This window comes from Brachycentrus maculatus, unplaced genomic scaffold, assembly GCF_059751285.1.
Source record: "Brachycentrus maculatus isolate JH-2025_06_01 unplaced genomic scaffold, ASM5975128v1 h1tg000096l, whole genome shotgun sequence".
In the NCBI taxonomy this organism is placed as follows: domain Eukaryota; kingdom Metazoa; phylum Arthropoda; class Insecta; order Trichoptera; family Brachycentridae; genus Brachycentrus; species Brachycentrus maculatus.
In genome coordinates, this window is record NW_028280850.1 from 360,263 (window position 1) to 386,105 (window position 25,843).

Genomic DNA, 25,843 nt, shown 5'->3' on the forward strand with positions numbered 1-25,843 from the left:
CGGCTGTCTGAACAATACAAACATATTTCAATATTTCACTTATGGTATTATACAATACCATAATGCATGGTGCCAACGGGCACACGGTGACATCTAAGATGGGTAAGCTAGGACCATGGGGGAGGCGGTATGGGAGGCGTCAATTCCGGTCACGAAGAAGGTCAACTATGACCTTTGCAGGGAATCCATTATCTTGTATGGGAAGTGGGTTTGCTGGAGGCAGCGTTGATAACGGACCCGTATCAATGGCTTCATCTTAATCTGCTTCAAAACTCGGTTAATAATAAATATAATATGAAAACTATTATTTTTCTGCACGCGGTCTTTGATTTGTTTCGTGTGGGCATTAAACTATCTCAATTTTTGATTATTTTTCGATTTGGCATCAACTTTGCGGAATAACATGATGATGTTAACAAAATATATATATATACATATATATATATATATATATATATATATATATATATATATATATATATATATATATATATATATATATATATATATATATATATATATATATATATATATATATATATATATATATATATATATATATATATATGTATCTTCACTTTAGTGTAAAGCTAGTTGTGATAATTTTTTTACCAGAAAATAGAAAGAGAAAAACAAGGTTAAGAGTAAAAAAAATATATAATTAAGTTTTATTTGGTAAAAACCACTACTTACTAAATATTGGTATTTACTAAGTAACACCAATTAAAAATGGATAGATATGACCGTAATGTGACTGTCGAATCAATTCATGAAAATATGTTGAATAAGAAGTATAGAATTATAATAAATTTCAAAAATGAAGCGAAAAATTCCTTGATGACTACCATCAGAATGTATTTGAGTATGTCGAAATTTCCAGAAAATTTATTTAATGTTTCTATTAGAAAATTCTTAATATATTCTAAATGAAAAGTATGAAATATTGTTGTCAATTCTCTATTAATTATTTTTATTTTTACTCCTTTATTGTATTCGATAATATATATACATTATTATACTACCGACACTTAGAGTATTAAAAATTTATTTTATTTTATAAAATTTATAAAATGTGCCACAAAGTATCTGCGAAAAACATTCAACAAATATTAAAAATTCAATCATATTGCATAGTATGAAACACGTTACGTTACTATGAATTTCCTATGAAGACGAAGTATAATGTTACATTATCTGACATGAATGCTTTTATGATATTAAAATTAACGGTGTTATTAAATTAATTATACGCTTGTCCACTATGAAGGCTAATAAGGTTTGTTGACTTGACCCTTCAACTGGGGTCATGCACTTGGAGAGAAGATACAAGACCTTCTTCTGTTGAACTAAAAGCCAAGGTTCAAACAGTTATAAATTAGTATGACCCGCAAGTACTATCCATACATATATTATATTGTAAGTACCTAATACATTTCATTGATTGTTGATCTGCTGCAGATAGCAGACTCGATTTACCGTTTGACATAACTAAAAATGCTGGTCAATTGAGATTTTTAAGACAAGATAATTGGTATTTTATTATAAGAATGAATATTCTTCTGTACTTTATTAAAATTAAACACTTGAATTTACCCCGTTAATGAGTTTTAATTTGTTCCAGAAGATGAAAACATGTGTCGTTTTCGAAACTAGTCGTAAATTAAAATAAAACTCATTAAAGTGGTATATTCATGTGTTTAATTTTAATAAAATAATCATGTCATTCCACAAAGTTAATGCCGAATTAATAAATAATATAATATTCTTCTGGATTATTTTAAAAAACAAACGCTTGTATAATACCACTTTTTGAGTTTTATTTCATTAATTGATTCGGCAGTCACTTTGTGGTAAAATGTATCCATTTTTAATTTAAGTTTTATTTATTAAATACCACTATTTCTTAAATTCTATTCTGACACGTGTTTCGATGCATTCCGCATCATTTTCAAACACCTTATGTGAAGCTTAATCTAAATTTTAGAGTTGGGTCCTTGGGACGTTGAAAATTGAATAGGGGAAAATTGAATTTCATTTGTTTATTTTTATTATTTTATTATTTCTTATTAGTGGGAACATAGACAACATAGTTTTATTTCATTACACATGTTTAGTTTGAAATGCTACAGTTGTTTTCGTTAACAGGTGATTACAAACGATCAAAAAAATTATTCAGGTGTATAAAGATGTGGGTAGGGTAATAACTAGAGGGGGGGTTTAAGTTATTAGTCATTTAATTAAGGTTTTTCTTATTTTTATATTTTAGTATTAGATTACTGCAATACATGAAAAATATATAATCCTCCATAGTTAAAAGAAGCATGTTTATAAATATTCGTACATACTACAGTTTGCCAAATATTTCGTTAAGTTTTTTTATACATATTTGCAATTTTTCAATTTCAACGGAGTTCATCGAATGGAAGAACATTTAACGCTAATTTTACCTTTGTAATTATAGGGTATCGCGCCGCAAAATCAATTATTTCTAAATATATCTATTAAGAAATCAAAATATATAATTAATTTCATCCATCACGACTAATTTATTATCGGTTTTTTGTTCTCGCCGATTTGTAAAATTGAATAATCTACGATAAGAAATTATCATAAATCATGCCGCCTCTGGAATCCTATATATTAGAGAAGACAAAAAAGAGATACAGTTAGTCCTTCTATATTTTAATGGATGTTTAGATAAAAGCGGTGGAATGTTTTTACTAAAAACAATCTATAAGTTAATTTTTATTAGTTATTTTTAACGAAAACCTCGGCATTAATTTTTTTTGTTTTATAAATTTGTAAAAAATCATAATTTACAGTTTTTTTTTAGAATCATCTCGGTTACTTTGAAGGTGTTTTAAATCTGCGTTAGTATCACTTAACAGTTTTTTGTTAATTGGAAGAGCAATATACGTTCATTCTGTACTAATAAAAGTTGAATAAATACGTGTGTGTACTTTTATCCACCATTTTCTCTCTGTTTACCCTTGCCGAGAGTGGCGTGATGGTTAGTTAGTTAAGTAAGAGTTTCTGCTTAATTAAAAGCTTCTCTCATCCCATCATAGATATCTCTAGTGAAGTCAAGCACTGCGTTTCGAGTTTGATCAATATATCTAAATGTTTCATTAATTTGAATAGTGTGGTTGCCAATTATGGTTAGTTAGTTGATTAGCATCTTTTGGTCAAATGGCAAATACATCTTATTCAAAGTTACATTGATTGGACCGTTGACATCATCGCTGTGGATGTTTATCTAGGTATATATTTGTATTGTATATTAAGTTATCACAGTTTTATCTCTACATAAACGGTGCGGTTCGTGATCTCAACGTTATATGAGAGATGCTTGAGGGACACAAAACGGGCCAATGTTGACATAATCACGTTCAGAGAACAATCTCTGCGGTCAATCCATCTCCGAAAGACCACTTAGGAGGAATTCCCTTCACTGTCCGATACGTCCGCGTCACGTAGTGAGCAGTAAGTATAGATAACGTGAATCATATGAACTTCACCGCAAATAAGATGTCTGGCGATCCATCGGCGCATGCAAATGTCGCCGCAGCGGCGCGACTTGTGCGGCGCGTCGCCGGACTATCCGTCAAGTGTCAAGCTGTGGGGCGCGGCACGAAGAAAGGGCCCGCGATACCGTTTCCATCATTCTTGTGATCCATCACTGGACGGTCGGCTGGATTGGGAGGTAAGCCCGAAGTCGGTCGGCTTGCCGGATTGTAACGCTTGTTAATCTTTTAATCCTTCTCGATGCCCGTATCACATTCGGACAAAAAAAGGTACTTCGCGGATTTACCCTAAGTAAGAGTGAAGAAATGGCTCAATCTGATTTTAAAGTATTATTTTATCTTCTAGTTTCTTGCTCCATCCTAACTTATCGTCTTTGTTGACTGTCGGGATCAGCTTTCCTCGTCCTCAGGTTGTAGGTCCTATTATCTTGCGCAACGTCACCTAGGCCATGCCTTCGAATCATGTTTTTTTTTCTGCAGCATCCAAGAGTTTTTTGGTCTTCCTCCAGACGTTGATCAAAGAAGATGCACCAGCAATTATTATTTTATGAGACATTTGAATGTATTCTTGCAGAGTGTCTCTATGTGAGTGGACTGTTCTGGTCTGTGGCCCAACATATCTTGACACATAATGTACACATTTTTGAAATAGAAAAAATTAACTTATCCTTTTTGTAAATTAAATCTTCATCCCAACTTAACGATCAAAGGGTTAATGGAGATGTCACCATTCTGATAACTCTTACTTGTTTTATTTATGGATCTTCCTCGAAAGTTTTCTACAGGAAGACCAAATGCAAGACATGGGTGCTGCTGAAAGATAACATGATTCGAAGGCATGGCCTATGTGACGTTGTCCAGGACAGAAGGACCTACAACCTGAGGACGAGCAGACCAGACCCCAGCAGTCTACAAAGTTGATTAGCTGGGATGTAGCCAGGGAGAAGTCGTCATGAGCTCCATAAAAAAATAATAAAAATCTTGGCAACAAATATGTCATGAAAGAATGTCCAAAATTACCTCTGCAGTATACGTTTGTAATATTGTCCAATAATACAAAATATACTGCAGCTATCTAGTTCACATATCTCTCACTCCTTTCAAGAACGTCATAAATCAAAATACTTGATTTTTCAGGAGAACGTTTTTAAAGTTTAAAAATATAACACAATGTATGAAAAATAAATATCAAGCCACTTATTGAACTTTTTTCTGAGCAACAGATATTTTTAGGTAAAACCTAAAGGTTTTTTCTCCATTTGAAAAATATTTAGTTTATTTAAAAAAAAATAATTAAACAATACGTTTTCTTCAAAATGAAAAAAACAACATTTTCTGCCCTGTAGCGGGTAAATATTAAGTTGAAAATATTATTCTTTTTCTGGGATATAGTACATTTTCTAGGCATTCTGAAAACATGCATAACTCAAAATTGTCGATTTTTGATTTATGACGTTCTTGAAAGGAGTGAGCGATATGTCAAATATGATTCACGTACGATGCCATTTGAACAAATTATAACATCTTCCGATAGGGTGATTCATTTTGCGCAACCCTGTAGTATAATATTATGGATGCACTTTGAGTCCTCGAGACCTTACCGGCTGGGTACGCTTCGCTTAATCATAATAAAATAATGCCTTAAGGGTGTAACCGGTGAAATGACGTTCGTGTATTAGGCATCCATCTTTCCATAACCCTTGACTATAATGACAGCTCCTAGAACAAAATCATCTTGGGTGGCAACTTATATCATCACAGAGCGCAATTCCTAGCAATTTACTCGAATGTGTGAATTCATACCAGCATATATAGTTTGGCTGCCTCCGTAGTGTAATGGTCAGCACGCTCGGCTACCGTTCTGTAGGTCCCGGGTTCGTTTCCCAGGGGGGTTCAAATAAATATAAGTGATTTTCCACTGTAATATTTATTCAATATTACCCTGGACTGGTACCTGAAGCGGAGGGCTGATCACCTTTCCTTCGTGAAGTAAAAACGATCAAGATAACACTGCGTTATATGACGCAGTGCCCTATGCACCATGTGGGTGCGGATAAGGGTTCATTATATTAATATTATATATAGTAGTATGTCAATATTTAAATAAACGAATATTCAGTTGGTACCTATCCGCAGTGTTGCCATATATACAGATTTTTCTGTATTGATACAGATTTTAGGCTGCCGTTACGGATGACAAATTTTACTCTACTTTTATACAGATTTTTGGAATTGGAAGTCTACGATAAAATAGAAGAATATGATATATATATATATATATATATGTATATATATAAATATATATATATATATATATATATATATATATATATATATATATATATATATATATATATATATATATATATATATATATACATATATATATATATATATATATATATAAATATATATATATATATATATATATATATATATATATATATATATATATATATATATATATATATATATATATATATATATATATATATATATATATATATATATATATATATATATATATATATATATATATATATATATATATATATATATATATATATATATATATATATATATATATATATATATATATATATATATATATATATATGTACAATCGATTCGAGCATCATTAACATTTGATAAAATTGAAAAAAGGTACCTACTTAATCTAAATTTCATTCTTCATATAGCGCCCTTTTCGTAAAATAAAACCTTAAGGGCGCTTCACTGAGGATGAATTGGAGAAAAGAAGTTAGAGTAAATGATTAAGCAAACAAATGTGTTTTTTATATGTTTTTGACATCTTAACATAGATAAAGAATAATACGGAAATCAGGGAATTAACGGGGTTTAAGTGATCACTTTACACACATGTGACGTTCGCCAATTCTACGCGTAATTGACAACCACACTTCTCAAAGTCTTGGATCTTGGAAATTCGAGTAAATCATGCGTGGAATGGTGAATGTTAAACGTGTTCAAAGTGATCACTTAACCAGCTTATTACTTCCGTATTCTTCTACATCTATGTTAAGGTATGAAAATGTCAAATTTTATAGAATTGCCTTGTTAGTAATCGTAATGGAATATTTAGAGTATCGACTTGAATAGAAATATATGTATTCATATAAATATTTCTAAATATTATACATATATATAAAAACCTGGTTTGTTTATTTAGAATTGCAGTTGACTATTCCCGTATAATTTCAATATTTTAATAACGGCTGTGGACATATATCTAAGCTGTCAAACGATTATAATAGAGTCGGCTGAAATAATCCGAGACTCATGAATGTTGCAACAATGTATCCGCTCGGCCCAGTCTTCAGTCCATACCTGAACGTTCCTGAAACGATCGACCACCGAGAAGCGTTTTTTAAAGAAATGACTTGTCAGCCGACACGATTGTTGTATAGAAATACTCATATCTAAATCCAGCTCCTGGAGCAATATCAAATAAATCAAAATGGTATGTGCTTATTGTAAATGCAATACTATTCCTGCATTGCATTTCTTCAATATGTTTTTAAATAGATATGCAATATATTCCGAAACCTATCAAAGTAAATATTATGTTTTGAAATGAGTGAAATGACTGGCAACATTTTTCCCCTTACCAGAATATATTACATTTATATAACTGGAACCGTGTCTGCCAAACTACCAGTCTTATTTCATATGTCGCTCACTCCTTTCAAGAACGTCATAAATCAAAAATCGACAATTTTCAGTTGTGTATGTTTTCGGAATGCCCAGAAAATGTACTATATCCCAGCAAAAGAGGCATATTTTTAACTTAATGTTTACCCGCTACAGGGCAGAAAGTGTTGTTTTTGCATTTTGAAGAAAAGGTATTGTTTAATTATTTTTCTAAATATACTAAATATTTTTCAAATGCAGAAAAAAACCTTCAGGTTTTACCTAAAAAGATCTGTTGTACCGTAAAAAGTTCCATAAGTGTCTTGATATTTATTTTTAATAGATTGTTTATATATTTAAACTTTAAAAACGTTCTCCTGAAAAATCAAGTTTTTTGATTTATGACGTTCTTGAAAGGAGTGAGCGATGTGGCTTTATTATCCCATATAGTGATATTTTTTGATCACTATATGGGATAATAAAGCCACAACCTAAATTCAATTTAGTCTTCGTCGCTCTTCCTCTGCTTCTATTTCCAACTACATACGTCTCATAATTTTTTTTCTATTATTTCTTCACTCATCCTATTCACGTGTCCAAACCATCTCATCTCAGTCTGAATAGCTCTAGCAGTAAACAAGTCTACTTAAAATAATTTTCCCCTAGACAATAACCCGATACTTTATTCAGATTGTATCATATCCACCTATAATTTCGTATCGCCTCATTTACGAGTGCTTTATTTCCTCATTTCGTCCCTTGATGAATTTCCTTATAGATATTCAATAGTGATATCGACACAAAATAAAGCTATATATTAAGCGGAGGTCGTGCAGTTAGACTCGAATATAATTCAGAGTCCGATCTATTTGCCCAATGGGAGTTGGAACCCATTGATTTCAATCAGACTCGGTCCCCGGGGCGCTCATAATACTTTGGTACTTAACACTGCTTAGTTTCCTGAAACCCTGGTAGACAGAAGCCTTGTCTCCCTTTAAATGCTGCTATTCCACAAGACTCCGCCCAAAGCGGTGAATGATAATGAGGCGCCTTTTTATCCTGATATTAAATATATATATATATATATATATATATATATATATATATATATATATATATATATATATATATATATATATATATATATATATATATATATATATATATATATATATATATATATATATATTTATATATATATAATTATATATATATATATATATATATATATATATATATATATATATATATATATATATATATATATATATTTATATATATATAATTATATATATATATATATATATATATATATATATATATATATATATATATATATATATATATATATATATATATATATATATATATATATATATATATATATATATATATATATATATATACATATATAATATATATATAAATATATATAAATATATTTATATATATATATATATGTATATATATATATATATATATATATATATATATATATATATATATATATATATATATATATATATATATATATATATATATGTATATATATATATATATATATATATATATATATGTATATATATATATATATATATATATATATATATATATATATATATATATATATATATATTTATACATAGATATGTGTTTGTGCGCCTCTGTGGTTAGTGAGTAGCGTGTTAATAAGCTGCTATGCTGGAGGTCCCGGGTTCGATTCCCAGGGTGGGGGGGTGAAAATAAATATTTGTGATTTTATGCTTTAACATTCATTTAATATTACCCTGGACTAGTCTCCTCTGCTCCTTTTACCAACTACATTCGCCTCGTTAATTTGTATCAGCCAAATACGAACGTCACCTCGTCATTACTGTTGTGTTATTATGATTTTCTCTCTGGTATTACTCATGGGATTGATATCAAATAAATGTTGTCTCGTCTTAATTTTCTTCTTATTTTGCATCATTGGAGGTAGTAAACAAGACGACGCAAGTGACGCTGTGGGCGAGTCGGGAACCTCACGAGCTAATGGACAAATATAATTGGAAATCATTTCAGACGTTATAATGTTTACTGCAAGTATTGCCCGACAACAACCGCAAATATTATGCCCATAATGTTTTGCTCCTATCTCTCGAATTATGATGGTACACACAGAATCCTATCGAATCTAAATAACCCTTTCTCTTTTTTTTTTTTTTTTTATGGAATGTTTTCCCATCGCATATCCAGATCTGATACAGAAGCATCTAGGCTTCCTGACAAACTTTCTCTTGCAAAATATTTTTTTGTTTAACTGCTAAAATTTCTTCTTTAAAGTATGCGAAAAAAATGAAAAATTGTTTGCAATAATAATTTAATCAAATTAAGTGGATGGAAGGGGGATAAAAAAGGTTTTTACAAAATAAAAATGCATTTTTATTTTTTATAACTGCAGTGAAAAATTCGAGAAAACTTGGCATGATCAAATATTTAAAATATTTTAATGTAGTAAGGCCAGGAGTCGAAATAATTGGCGGGCATGTATGAGGATTTGCATGATTATAGGAGTTTTTTTTCCCTTTTTTCTGTATTTTAAATTAATTGCATTTCTCAACATAATTTAAATACGAGTACAAAAAATATGTAAATAAATACAAAAAAATGTGTGGGGGTATACATTATATTTAAGGTCATAGTAAAGGGCACTGGCAAGAACACATTAGATATTCAAGGAAGTAAAATTAGATTAAATGTGTTAATATGAAGTACAAATACTTTAACCTAACTATGAGAATTTCAATGTTTTAGAATTTAGTACATAAACCCTGATGGTGACAAGGTTCTTATCGAAACCGGTTGGATAAACTGTACCAATAAAAAGTGGTAAAACAAAATTGTTTTATTTTATAAAGTTTATAAAATGTGCCACAAAGTATCTGCGAAAAACGTTCAAGAAATAAATACTTGACTTTAAGAGAAAACAAAAAAATAAAATAAAAAATATGAAAAAGAAAAAAGTAAGGAAACATGTACTATATGAGTGATACGTCTAAAAGAAAAAGGAACTTTAATCTGTTTTTTTTTCGAATATGTAGTCGTGTGAGGTTCCATTTCTTCTGGTCACCCCTTTAGAGAATAGGCGTATTATGTTTTGAATGTTGAAATCATTAACTTTGTGGATCATATTGATATATTATTTTGAGAATTAAAAAGACTTTGTTTTTTTGATCCACTCACATTTTTTTTAACCATTACATATATATGTTTTGTCATAAATTAAACCTTGAAGAGGGCAACAGGTTGTTGCCGAAACTAGTTGGTAAATTAAAATGTGAGTGGATCAAAAAAAACAAAGTCTTTTTATTTCTCAAAATAATAAAAAAGGCATATTTGTTAGTGTGTTGGTTATCGTTTTATCTTTAAGTATCACTCGCATGATCCGGTTTTTTAAATTGTTTCTCTTCTTTGCTAACCTTTGGCGTCCTTCCTTGCCCGATGTTTGCTGTAATTCGATTACAGAGCTGTATGTGGTCCGTTCGTCGAAACGGGAGTTTTTCGATTAGTATAAACGCAATCGTTAATTTCTTTTTTTCAGTGAGGGTTTGCGGTGTCTAAAATAATACGGCAAGTTTTTTTTGGCATTTTTTATTCAGGTATCATATTTTCTGTAACCGCACGATAGCTAATTCAATATTTATTGGCTATCGCGATAATCTGGTATTTGAAATGATACACTGAAGTCTATACCATAATTTTACTCTAGATAATGTGTGAATATTTCAATTCACAATTACGTAACGTCCAAGTAATTCAAATTTTTTACTACGGCTTATGCAATACCACTTATCGTGTTCATACTTAGGACTTTTAGGTTTTATAGCCTCTTTCCAATTATATTTAACATGGACGAATAATAATATCACGAATATCAGAATATGACAGGTAATAAGCCCTGTAAATACCCAACTTCCACATTCTTATTCATGCATGTTATCCTATTTCTGTACTCCCGCTCACATTCGCCAGATATATTTTCAGCTAGTCATAATAAGTATTGTAAAATGTGCCCAAAGCACCTTAAAACTCAGTGAAGACATTTTATTGTTATTTGTAATTTTGTATATGATGAAATATAAATAATTAAATTGAATTGTATGTTCAGTAACAATATTTTGAGTGTGTCCAAATGCTCGTTCACAAATTTGGATTATCTCCAATTACAGGAGTATTTTTTTGTATTATTAATTTTTATTTATTGATTCGGCATTAACTTTGTGGAATGACATGATTATTTTATTAAAATTAAACTTTTGAATATACCACTTTAATGAGTTTTATTTTTATTTACGACTAGTTTCGAAAACGACAGATGTTTTCATCTTCTGGTACAAATTAAAACTGTGGTATATTCAATTGTTTAATATTAATAAAATATATTTTTAATGGACGTAAGTCCCGCAATGCCCAGACTTCCATTTTTCTTCATCTATCTTGTGATGCCAAAAAAAATGGTAGGTTTATATTTCGTATATCCGGATCGGATGACGCACCACATCTCGGTGACATCTCTGTCGCCGAGGCCTTCATCTCGCTCGCACGCGCGCCGCGGTCGGCAGTCACGACCGAGCGACGATTGTGTCCGCCGATTGCTGCCTTCGCTTCCCATTCAGATGGCATCCGGAGACAAACCTCGGAGGCGTAGGAAGGTCCCGGCCACGAGATGGCCGATACCGGCCCGCGGGAACCGACCCCGGACCAGAAACTCCTCCCAGCAACAACCAGACTTCAACACCACAAAAAGGATAATCTTAAACCACGGTGCTGGTCCAAATTTAGCTGTTTCCAGTCCCTTTTGATCTGTGTGACTGTGCTGGCATCGAAAAGTCTGGGTTTGGAGATCAGAACGTAGCATCCGCATTGCTGCGACGGAGAGTCTTGGTGAGATACGGCAACAATTCAAGGAGTAACAGGTTGAAAGCGTGCTTGAGTAATGATTTCCAGAAGGTGCCTGGTTACATTTTTTTCTTGTTTGTTATAAGAATGAACCAGCTGCACCCAGCCAAGCGCTGCTTTGGCAAACTCTACTTAAATTTAAAACAAAGGAAAAAGAAAGCACAAATTTGTCAATTTCACTGTGTTGTAAAGCAATGCAAATATTGAAAAATCTATTCGACAACCATCTAGACGAAAAAATTACGAATGCTTGTGATACCAGCTGTCACAAATCTCGTTTTCTGCCATGAGCTATATTCAGTTTTACGTGTGTTCCTGTTTTATTCAACATATGGCGCTGCCATTGCGATCCAACGAACACCACCCACAAACAGCCTGTAAAATCATTACTTAACCAAGACAGTGACGGTTGTTAGCCCTGTCTTCCATATTCTTATTTATTGACTTGGCGTTTAATTTGTAGAACTCCATTTTAATTTATGTATTTATTTTAAATCAAACACAGATTTTTTGAGTCAACTAAGTTGTATTTTATTAACAAAAAACACATAAAAAATTATATTGTGACAATTGTTTCGCCTTGTTAGGGCATTAGACATTCGTTTGATAATGCCCTAACAAGGCGAAACAATTGTCACAAAATAATTTTTTATGTGTTTTTTGTTAATAAAATACAACTTAGTAGACTCAAAAGATCTGTGTTTGATTTAAAATAAATACATAAATTCCATATTCTTCTTCATCTATGTTGAGATCTCAAAAATGTTTAAAATAACTCCTAGGCTGAAATAATTCAGATTCGTGAACAAGTATTTGGTCACACTCAAAATGTTTTTATAAAAATATATAATCAAGTAATTTTCAATATACAAAACGTCTCCATTCGTTACATATCTTGTAGCACCTTTACCATAAAAATCATACCAACATAATGACATCATTCATAATCTGGATTCAATTTTACAAGAACTCGTATAAGTCATCCGAACACGGCCAAAGTAAATATTCAAACTGAAGTGCGACTTAAAATATCGACCTGTTCATGATCTCTTTTTGTGTTTGATTCATTGATATGATGAGTTGAAGTTCTGTTCCAGTCATTTTACACCGGGTATCAATTCCATCATTCCTTTGAGCTTATCTTTCGTTTATTTGGATTGTAATTCAAGAGTTCCCAGGCATTGGTTTCGTACATCTGTTGGAAGCTTCGTCAATTTGCATATTACAATTCTCTCCATTCAACAAGCAAAACATACGTACGGTAGTAAATGTTTATTGCTTTACTCGTTTTTGCCGTCTACGCATACAATTATTACGTAGAAAATGACTTACAATTCACAATGAACTTTAAATATACATAAATTTTATAACTCACTAACTAATAATAATAAATAATATTGGATGATTTATATAGCGCCATTTTCGTAAAAAAAACTACCTCAAGGGCGCTTATACAGGTATGGATTATGATATGAAAATGATAATGAGAGAAAATTTAAAAAAATTATAAGTGAAAAATGACGTCGGCTGAGTCTGAAGGCAGGAAAGTGGAGCCGCCGTTTTGTTGCGCTTTCTTCTCGGTCTTAGGCTGGAGCATGGCCAAAATGTTGGACAGGACGCCTCACTGTGTAATGGTAATGCCGGAGAGCAGCTTGTTAAGGTAGAGAATATAACGCCACACCACTCTGTCTTTGGAAACACTCTTCGCCTCTTCCACGTTCATGCATCTCCTCATACATAACCGCCGATTGTTACGACTCCCAACCTGACCACTTTCAAGTATTATATATAAGTTAAGTAAAGTTTTACTTTAAATATACATAAATTTTATAACTCACTAACTAACCATCACGCCGCTTCCTTGCAGGGGTAGGCAGAGAGAATAGAAAGCCACACCAATCCGTCTTTGCACACAATCTTAGCGTCTTCCACATTCATACTTCTACACGTCGATTATTCCTACTCCTGAAATGACCATTTTCAAGTATTTGAAATCCTTAATCTTGTCAAGTTTACTTCGGTCTTTCTCTGCTTCTATTACCAACCACATTCGCCTCATGAATATGTTTTACTATCCTTTCTTCACGCATTGGATTCACATGCCAAAACCATCTCAACACAACTTTCTTCATTTTATTGATAATATTTATCTCAACCTTGCATTATTTCGTCTGAAAGAACGCATTCCGACTGCATTCAGTCTACTTTCATCCCTCTTTTGCCAACTCCATGCTTCACTTCCATACATGCGGGTTTTAACCAGGACTCCATTGCGTACTGCCAGTTGCTATAACTGAATTAATTGCACCATTCACTCTGTTCCCAGCATTCACTCTCCTTTCTTTATCATTATCAATCTTTCCATCTCTAGAAAACATACATTCCTAACAAATTGAATTGATATTAATTTTTATAATTGTTTTTTGTTTACGGCTGCATGGATAATTCATGTTTTTTTTAATTTGTCGAGTTTTAACATTACACGAACCCTTCTTAACAGTACATTTCGAAACTCATCAATTATTTCGTAGAAAAATACTTACGATTAACAATTAACTTTAAATATACATATAATAATAATAATAAACCCTTATCCGTACCCCAATGGTGCATAGGGCACTGCTTCATTTAAACGCAGTGTTATCTTGATCGTTTACACATGAGGGAAAGGTGATCAGCCCTCTGTTTCAGGTACCAGTCCAGGGTAATATTGAATAAATATTACAGTGAAAAAATCACTTATATTTATTTGACCCCCCCCTCCTAGGAATCGAACCCGGGACCACCAGAACGGTAGCCGAGCTTGCTGACCATTACACTACGGAGGCGGACGAAATATACATATATTTCAAGATTTTTTTTTGTATACGGCTGTAACCCTAGATCATTTTATTTTCGTAATTTGTCGAGTTTTGTTATCTGGATCATGATTTTATTCAAAGAAGTCAGTCACTCGAGTTTTTCAATGAGCATGCTCTTTGAACTGTCAATCCACAGCGTTTCTTTTGTCAGCTCTTATAGAAAAGCTGTGACATTACAGGAACACTGGTTAACAGTACATTTCAAAAGTCAATGGGAAACGTGACGTCGGGGAAATACTCTTCTTTTTATTCGCAAAGTGCGAGGCATTAATATTCTGACCACGCTGTTTTTCGAAGTACCCCGAGTGCACGGAATAAATGAATACAAATCGATCTTGTCTCATCATCTGTGGGTTTGTGTGTCAGCGATACCTTGCATATTTCCACGGGTGTCCTATAATTGGTGTAAAAGCTAACAGTACCCTGAAGATGTTGCACTAATTCAGCTTTTATACCTCCGTCACAAAGAAAATCACTCCTTTCAACAACGTCATATATTAAAAATCGTCAATTTTCAGTTGTGCATGTTTTCGAAATGCCTAGAAAATGTACTATATCCCAGCAAAAGTGGCATATTTTTAACTTAATATTTACCTGCTACAGGGCAAAAAGTGTTGTTTTTTCATTTGAAAGAAAATGTATTGATTTTTTTTTCACTAAACTAAATAGTTTTCAAATGGAGAAAAAACATTCAGGTTTTACCTAAAAAGATCTGTTGCACAGTAAAAAGTTCAATAAGTGGCTTGATATTTATTTTTAATAAATTTTATTATATTTTTAAACTTTAAAAACGATCTCCTGACAAATCAAGATTTTTGATTTATGACGTTCTTGAAAGGAGTGAGCGATGTGTAACGATTGAGTGATTAAAGAACGGTAAAAAAAAATATGAAGCGAATGTAGTTGAAAAATAGAGCAGAGAAAGACTGAATATAACTTGACATGATCGGGAATGTCAAATACTATTGCAGTAATTGAACCCACGATGTAATGTACGTCGTATTTATTATTTTTATAAATTAAACACTTGAATATACCACATTCGTCTTCTGGTAAAAATTAAAACTAGAAGATGAAAACATCTGTAAGTTTTCGAAACTAGTCGTATATATAAATAAAACTCATTAAGTGGCATATTCAAGTGTTTAATTTTTTTTTTAAATCAACACGTCATTCCACAAAGTTAATGCCAAATCACTAAATAATATTCGTCGTATTTTGCAAAAAAAAGCTTTTGTTTAATAATATAATAATTTGTATAATAATATGTTTTTAAACATTTTCAATGCCTTTTAAAACAACATTTTGAGTGTGTCCAAATACTTGTTCGCAAATCTGGATTATCTCCTTTTAATAAATAAAATAATGGCATTCGAAGCCTTTCTTTTTTAGCATTACCCCCAACAATGCATCTCGAATAGTTCGACCACTGTCCATAAATACATATTGATTGTTCGCGTATTAAAATGGAATATATATGGACATCGAACTACCCATTCAATGGAAACTGCTTCTGCTGGTTTAATGCTCTTTCGGATTCCTAGTTTATCAGATTTATCGATTTATGCAGGTGAAACGGGCAGAAGACCTGTATTATAAGCATAATAACCGTTCTTACAGACTATGTTTTGGCTATTACGTAAGTACTTCCGCTTATCGTCGTTAAATATTATAAATTTGACTGTCTGTATTGAGGAATTATGAACACTTAATCTGAATGTTAATATAAATATTATTATTATCAGTTTTCTGGCCCGGAGCTCGTTTCGGAGGCTACCGATCAATATGTAGTTATACGTCATAATTAGTTATTTATACAGTTTTGGTTTTTATGGCTTATAAATGGTCGTTTAGGGGGATGATTACTTGCCAATAAATTATGGAATCAGAGATTGTTAGCTTTCTTTTTAAATGCATATATTATATTATTTTTGTCCGCCTCCGTAGTGTAATGGTCAGCATGCTTGGCTACCGTTCTGGAGGTCCCGGGTTCGATTCTCAGGGGGGTTTAATAAATATAAGTGATTTTTTCACTCTAATATTTATTCAATATTGCACTGGACTGGTACCTGAAGTGGAAGGCTGACCACCTTTCCTTCATGCGTAAACGATCGAGATAACACTGCGTTTATATGAAGCAGTGCCCTATGCACCATTGGGGTGCGGCATGGGTTTTTATTATTTTATTTTATATTTTATTATAGATAAGTTCTTGCAATGTATTAGAGCAACATTCTTAATAGCCGGCACAGATTTTAGAAATGAGATTTCCTACCGGGCCGTAAAACAAAATTTCTTAGATTTTTTTTTTTTTTTTAAAGACGTAACAAAAATGAGAATCATTTTATTAGATGAGATTTAGTCAATATAAAAAATATAAATAAATAATAAAGAAAATGTAATATAATTTTGTGAGTAATATGGTTTTGTTTGTCAGAACTAAGTGCATCCATGTTGATAACGATTGATGTTGTTGCTACACGCAAACAATTTTGCATCAGGGATTCTTGTAATCATTCGACTAAAAAGCTGTTCACACGTGAAAGCGTTTCCAAATAGGGAAATCATTGATAGTCATGTTTGTAAAATGCAGGCTATTTTGGTGATATGCTCCGCGGGCCATAAGTAGACACCCAGCGGGCCGCGGGTTGGTCACCCTTGTATTAGAGCGTCAATAAACGTTCGTCCACGCGTCGAATATTGCGGCCTTGCGGGATGCCAAGACGAGATATTCATCGAAGAAGAAAGAGAAATCACTGACCTGCAGACAAACTCGGTCTCTCCCAGGCAGAGGTCCAGGCACATCTGTCGCGAGGATACGGAGTGCGTCCTCTTGGCGGGCACGCGCAGACGGTGGCGCTGCACGCGGTCGAAGCACCAAGCGCGCTCGCACGGCCGCACGCCTAAGCACGACTTCTGCGCGTAGATCGTGAACACGGGGAACTGCGACTTGGTCAGGGCACCTGTGAAGGAAAAATGGATTCCATTATGATTACAATAAAAATAAGTCAATGATGACTACCAATCAATCATATCGTAAAAGCATACCGCCACATCAGTCTGATTCCGTGACTTATTACTTACTATTTAATTGTACGTATATGATTCTATTAATTATATTGAAAATTAAAAAAATATATCGTATTTTAAATATTGAGTATTAAGGTCCAGTATTCGTTAAGTCGCAAATTAATTTTTACTAAATTCAGGTGACTTTTTACGTCAGTGTTTTTTTTTATTAAAACACCGTTTTTACATTAAAAAAATTAGATTTTGTTCGAAATAATTACATGGTTTTGAAAAGAAAAGAGTTATTGAAAGGTAATGAGCTAAAAAAAATGTAATTATTTTTTCTGTAATTATATATTCTAAATAACAAAAAATCTAATATCCTCTCCGGCGGTCTCCGGTGGAATGAATTCTGTGCTTGCAAATATTACCTCAAGTCTTTATTTTCTTGGCGCCATAGCGGCGGCACTAGAGTAATACGGCAAACCACGCATGCCGCCGTGTTGAGCGTGTCTAAATATATTTTCACAAATCCTGGGTTGTCTTCACTGAAGAGTTATTTCGTACTAGTCGTAATCGGATCTAGCTGACTAATTGAACTAAACACTAATCCCTTTCACTGCCTACACTGGGGAACTTCTAGAAAATTTGGTGATGGACTTACAGCCTTGTATTATTTAGATTGGCAGTGACAGGTATATTGAAAGCTTTTAAATGTAAATTCATAGTAAAATCGGGATACAATTTTATGTTGTTTCACATTTTCAATAAATTTCGCAACTTAGTTCAAAAAAAATTGCTTAGCAAGAGCAGATCTGTCAGGAAGCCTAGATGCTTCTGTATCAGATCTGGGCATGCGGTGGGACAGCTTTAAATAATGAGGAGTTATTTATATGGATATCTCATCATAGTTGAAGAAGAATATGGAAGTTTGGTCATTTACAGGGCTTGCGACTTGTTATTATTTTGGTTGGTCGGAATTACTCCTTATCGATTTTCCTTTTCTGCACTTAGATCGTCAATTCATTAAAACTTAATAAAGAAATACCGCTGGAAAACTGCGAAGTTGCTATTGTCCGGTGTTATAATTGCCAATAAAGGGCGCAGTAATGAAGTACGTGAGGTATGTTATTAAGCTATAAAATGGAGATACAAGATGCGATAAGATTTAATCAACAACATGACGTGGTCAGGAATATGTATGAATTGTTTCAGAACACGACGATCGTGTTTCAGATAGGGATATTATGCAAAGGAAGGAAATCACTGAAACCCATAAACTGAACTAAAGATAGACGAAAGATCATTAATTACTGATATAACTAAGATGTAACGGTCGCATTGTTTAATGCAGTCTTTCATGCGCTTATTACTTAATAAACTAATTAACGAGCACGCCGCTGCCCCGCAAGGGTAGGCAGAGAGAATAGACCGTCACACCAATCGGTCTTTGCGAACAATCGTCGTCTCTTTCACATTCATGCATCTCCTCATACCAGTGGTGTGCACAGAGTTTTTAATCGTTATGTAAGGATAAGGCATAGTAGGCACTGGTCGTGTTTGTATATGGAACGCGAGTAATCCAGGGTAGTCACTGCTTTTTGCCTATAAAGAATGTCTTCCTCTGCTTCATACATACCCGCCGATTATTCCCACTTCTGACCTGACCGCTTTCAAGTTTTTGAAATACTTGATCATGCCAAATTTTTCTCGATCTTTCTCTGTCTTTATTTCCAACTACATTTACTTCATAAATTGGTTTTACTTAATTCTTTCTCTACCCATTCAATTCACATGGTCAAACCATCTCAACATAACTTTCATAATTTTTTCGATTATGCTTATTTCAGCCTTGCATTCTTTTCTTATATCAGCATTTCTTCATTGATTTTCAAAAATATTTTTAAAAAATTAACGTGGTAGTGGCTGAAAAAATCAGCCGAAATAGGGATTCCAGACTAAATAACTCTCATGGAAGACAAAATGCGATTCAACAGATTGCTACTCAAGGCCTCAATGAGACGTAGCCAAACGAAGATGAAGAAAGTTTAAATGAGAAAATTTTGACTCCTTCCTATAAAAATTTCAGCAGTCAGTAAAAATGTATGTTTCATCGTCATGATGTGGCTTTATTATTAAAAATCTGGCTTTTGATTTGGTCTAGAGCAGATATTCAAATACAGCTGATATACATGCAGAGATATACAGGATCCATCATTGATATTACGCATTGGTTCTGCCTGTGTTTCTCTAGTAAAGTTGTTAGCTACTTCTGCTCCAAACACACATAAAATCATTTTAAAATTCAATTTTGTAATCTGTTTTATTATAGTTATTAATATCCTATCCGGCTACACCTTCAAGGTCGCTGTTATCCACTGCTGCTTCTTTCAAATGAATTGATTGCGGCGAGATGTCGATTCCTCATTGTGTTAATTATAGCATGTTCCATATTTCTGCGCCCATCCTAAGGGGTAGTCGTAAGCGAATCATAATTCACTGCAAAGGTGGCTTGTATTTTAAGATGAATACCCTTTTCTAATTGCCTCGCATATGGTCGTGTAGCCAATTTATTGTTGTATCGACAGCACACTCGCGATGCGTTTTAACAGAATTTAATTCTGGACCCAAACTGCTCTCAACAAGTGTGCTGTAATAATTATCTCCGGTTAGTAAATCTTCATTCGCACTTTGGTTAATCTCGTTTGCCATAAATAAGCAATTTAATTATCAATTTCAATGTCTGACACCTTGCTCTATTTTAATTAAAGCCCGCAGTCGGTGCAAGTATTTATTATATCCCTTGTTTTGTAACAACTGTATTTAATTATCTTCCACCCAGCGAAACTAAAGAAACACACTATGTTTGCAGAATAAAATATAAGTATATACATGTATATTATATTTATCGAGAAAAATCTTTTTTTGGACCTTAATTTCTTTCTGTGGAAAACATGATATCCGTCAAGTGGCTGCTGCCAATATTTATATACAAATGTGCCTGTTTTATCAATTTGTTTATAAACTGCAGCTGTCTTGTTCACACATTTTAAATATGATTAACGTACGACCCCATTTGCAAAAATTATAACATCTTCCCATAGGGTGATTAATTTTGCGCCACCTTGTATTAATATAACGTTTTGTCAACATTTAAAGGCAATCGGTTAGAGACTTAGAACAAAATAACATTGACTTTTTTTATTTATACAGATTTCCTTTGCATTCTACATACTTTTGATAAATTAAAAAATACTTTTTGACGTAATTGATTCAGCGAGAGCGCAAAAAGACGGCATTAGCGTAGACAGGATTGAATTCCCCTTTGATCCAGTGAGCATCGGTGCCTTTGGGAGTTAGGCCAGCGCCTGTGTGGCGATAAATTATTTCCTAGTAGCGATTGCAATGAACATGTTTCCTATGACCACGCTTCTTTATCCGCCGAGCTCGGTGACCGCGCTCGCTAATTGTCCTACGACTGGCCGGTCGGTAACGTGTTTAATTAATGCCTCCTCTCGACCAACACTAGACCCTTCTAGTTTTGCTAGAAATAGGGCCCAAGGCTCGCGCTGTGCATTATTCATCGCATTCCCTTTTATTACTTGGTTAGCCAACATTCTATATCGGACGACTCAGAAATTCTGCGTTTTTTCGCACACGGTAGAAACTCGATTATTCGGACACCTTTTTAACGAATTTTCAATTTAACGCTATCCTTATCATCCATAAACACTCTCCTTATCAACAACATTTTGAGTGTATCCAAATACTTGTTCAGAAATCTGGATTATCTCTAATTATAGGAGCTATTTAACTTTTTTTTTTGACATCTTAACATAGATGAAAAAGAATATGGACGTTTGGGCATTTACGGGGCTTACGACCGTCATAGGCATTTCACAATAACACTCTCCTTATCATTCATCGGATTTTCGGTTATCCGGGTCAACAAAAAAACTAAGTAAATATATATGACACCGCTTCTATCAGGGGTAGACGAAGAGAATAGAATACCACACCAATCTGTTTTGAAAACAAACTTCACCTTCGCCTTCACTATTCCACATTCGTGCATCTCCTCTGTTGAAGCTGTTTGTAAATTTAGACCCGTAAAAACTATAACTCCTTATCTTTCCTTGTCGACTGAGATTTTTTTCACAACATTTCAAGCGTGTCCAAATACTTGTTCCAAAAAATTTAATAGTGTGGTTGTCAATATAGAATGATGAATGTTACACGTGTGTGTAATGTGATCATTTAACCAGGTCAAAAACCTTGTACATACCCAGACTTTCGTTTTCTTCTTCGTCTTTGTCGAAATATGAAATTTTTTCGACTGTCCGTATCTTTCCTTATCCGGCTACCTTCATCCCCAATTACTTCGAATAATCGAGCTCCTACAGTAATTTTGTGTATAGGGTCGCATTATCAATGCATTCGTATACAACATACTATGCGCAATGACGCATTACGTACTTCGTACTTGTAGCCGAGTTATTTTGTGATGCAACAATATATCTGCAACCTGTGCAATAACTTATGTTAATTAAATCAGTTCGATGACATCCTCACGTCATCGCACACGTTACATTGATTCTCGCTACAAGCGAACACTCTAAATATTCCATACTCATCACCAAAAGGGCAACTCTCATGGTCCGAACTTCTTAGTCTCTAAGTAATTATTGTTTTTTTTCTCCTCTCTCTATAACGTATTAAGTATATCTTTTTTTTATTAATTTTACAATGTATTTCGCACAAACGACAAGGAGGAAAACAAACTAAAAAATCTTTAAAACATGCCAAATGCGCTCAACACCACGCTAAGGAGGCAAACATTCTTTTTTTTTTAAATCTTTTTCTTTTTTGCACCCTGCTTATAAATGCAAGGTCATGCTACGGGTAAGGGATTCTTACATTTTTTCTATAGTGCTTTCCAGTATTCATTCCAACATTCCATATTTTCAACATTCACGTAATTACTTAAGTATTCTGTGCCACTTCTAACGAAGATCGGCGATCATCATGGCTATCTTCCCTTTAGATGCTGTAGCTCGGAACAGAGATTTGGTGCTTCTACATAATTATATTTGAACAATGAATGAATTTTTTTTTAAATTTTTGTGTCACGATAACATGACGGTGTACCTGTCGAAGCATTTGCGATTGTCTCAAAATACAAATGGCATTGACGTGTCCAGTTCCACTTTTGTTCCGCGATCCTTTAAGCCACATCTGTTACCTTGGTATTTTCCCTTATTAACATTTGTTTTTCGGTCCCTAAGGGGCATATTCAGCATCTATTTCATCTTATATTTATAATTAGCTTTGATTTCATCTTATTTTCATAATTTTTCAACTCCCGGTTGGCTTTGCGTCTCTCCCGCAGATGTCGGTCGGTCTGCGAGAGCAGTGTGCATACGCGGAAGCAGCCCCGGGCGCATCCGCGACTAATAAATGCAAATGTGCAACGGAGCGCGCATATTGCACGCTTTAATTGAATATTGTAAATTGTGAATTCTTTGTTTCACCGCCCGTGGTACGAGGGACCCCTGCCCCGACAGGCCCTCGGATTTATAATCCAAACGGGTTTGTTCTTGCTAGTAGAACAAATCACTGGACCTTTAAATACACGCTTACCTAATTAGTTTCTCTTGAACGTATCCGATCGGATTCTAAATGCCTTCCATTGATTCTTGTGTTGGGAAATCTCAACAGTTTTACACGACACGCGATTCAATTAATTACTGTCCGCGGACATCCTTATTTTATTAGTTTTTTATGCTCATTTGAAGTCATCTTTAATTACCTATTTTTTATTTATTGTGTCGGCATTCACGTTGTGGTAAAGCTTGATAAAATTCTAAAAAAAACACTTGTTTTTCACCACAAGTTTCGGAAGCTATGCTTCCATCTTCAGGTCTAAATATAAACTAGTCGTTACAGTATTAAAAAACGAATGTTTTTCAATTATATTTATTTTAATGACATCTCAATATAGATAAAGAAGAATATGGAAGTCTGTGAACACAACACAATAGCCATCTGTGGTGGGATGAGGAAAGCTTGAATTTCTCGTAATCTCAAAAATATCATTTCTCTCGTTATTTTTACCAGTCTAACTTATTAGTACTTTTTTTCAAAATCATTTGTTATATATATATATATATATATTTATTTTTTTTTATTTTATTAAAATTTCATTGATTGATTCGACAGTCACTTTGTGGTAAAAATGTATTCATGTTTAATTTGGGTTTTACTTGGTAAATATCACTATTTCTTAAAATGTGTAACACGTATTTGACAAAAAAAAATTAAAGACATTAAATGCGAAAAAAAAAATTATAATGCCTCATATACATGGTGATCGAAAAAATATATAATAAAAATGAGTTATAACACAAACAGAAACACTCCCAAACATAAACAATAAATAATTAGTGTAAGTCCCTCTCCAAGCACAAGAGCTTAGTCTCTTTGGAGAACAGCGTAACGAATCATAACATTGTCAAAGTACATATGAATAAAATTATTTAAAAAAATATTGTAACTATATTAAATAAATAAATTAAAAATTAGAAAAAAAAACTAACGTAATCGATGCATGAATATTTTGGATATTGAAAAGAATAGTATGTTTTATACGGATGCTGCCCTAACTGAAGCATGAAAGAGTGTAAGAGGTAAATGGACCTAGAAAAAAGGATGAATCACTCGACCTGGTAGAAGGAAACCGCATTAGAAAATATTCAATGGAAGCTTTATAAAGTATGGCCTAATGGGTCACGCGTGAATAACAAACATCGTCTGATTAACACTCTGTATAACCGAATAGTCAAGGCAATGGTAGATCGCTTCTAAGATATCAACAAAAAAGGTTTTTTGCACAAAATATGTGAAAAATCATGAAACTGTTACTTAGCTCTCAGAACAAACAAAAAACAGTCCTTTACAACATTTTGAGTGTGTCCAAATACTTGTTCTTTCACAAATCTGGATTATCTCCAATTATAGGAGTTATTTTTCATAAAATTGGTTCATATATACATATACAGAACTTGCAAGAATTTGAGTAGTGTGGTTGTCAATAATGGGTAAAATTGGTGAATGTTACACGTGGGTAATTTGATCTCTTAAAACAGTCTATGACGGTCGTCAGCCCTGTAAATGTCTTTGTAGACTGTTGAGATCAGCTCTCTCCGTCCTTGGGTTGTCGGTTATTCTATCATGGACAACGACACCTAGACGACGCCTTTGAATCATGTTATCTTTCTGCAGCATCCACGGATTTTTGGACTTCGTCTAGATGTCTTTAAACTATAATATGTAATATAATTCCTAAGTGAAGAAACTCAGATTTGTGAACAAGCATTAAGACACCCTTAAAATTTTGTAATTAATTTTGCCCTGCACGATTTTTGTCTCGTCAAAAATGAAAAATAACTCCCACGTGAAAAAAAAATTGAGAAAATGTAATCGGACACACTCAAAATCTTGTGGATAATATTTCCCTTCACGATTTGTGTCTGGTCAAAAATGTAAAATTAATCTTAAATGTAAAAACCCAGATTTGTGAACAAGTTTTTGGACAGATCAAATTGTTATGAGAATATATAAAATTGCCCTTCACGATTCGCGTCTCGTTTCTTCTTCTCTCCTCAGTGTGACGTCGGGGCGTACCTGCCATTATGCGGTGAAATTAACATGTTCGCGCTGGCATTGCATTTTCCCTGCAAACATTCCTCTGGGGGCTATATGCATTTGCGATTCTCCGCCATGCCCTCGACCATTTCAGCTTAATAGTCCGCCTCGGCACCTCCGACGGATCACGACCGAAGCCGAGACGAGGATGACGTT

At 33.3% G+C, this 25,843-nt stretch overlaps 2 protein-coding genes across 5 annotated transcripts in view; one reads left to right on the plus strand and one right to left on the minus strand.

Moving 5' to 3' along the window:
- The window catches only part of Atg16 (Autophagy-related 16), a 369,124-nt gene that overhangs the window by 69,989 nt on the left and 273,292 nt on the right, over positions 1-25,843 (plus strand). The window lies entirely within an intron of this gene.
- Positions 1-25,843, minus strand: part of LOC148310422 (uncharacterized) — a 250,184-nt gene that overhangs the window by 16,231 nt on the left and 208,110 nt on the right. For both annotated transcript variants that reach the window (XM_088258437.1, XM_088258438.1), the window contains one exon: positions 17,736-17,937. In XM_088258437.1, coding sequence (XP_088114563.1) covers positions 17,736-17,937 — 202 coding nt within the window. The remainder of the gene's footprint in view (positions 1-17,735; positions 17,938-25,843) is intronic.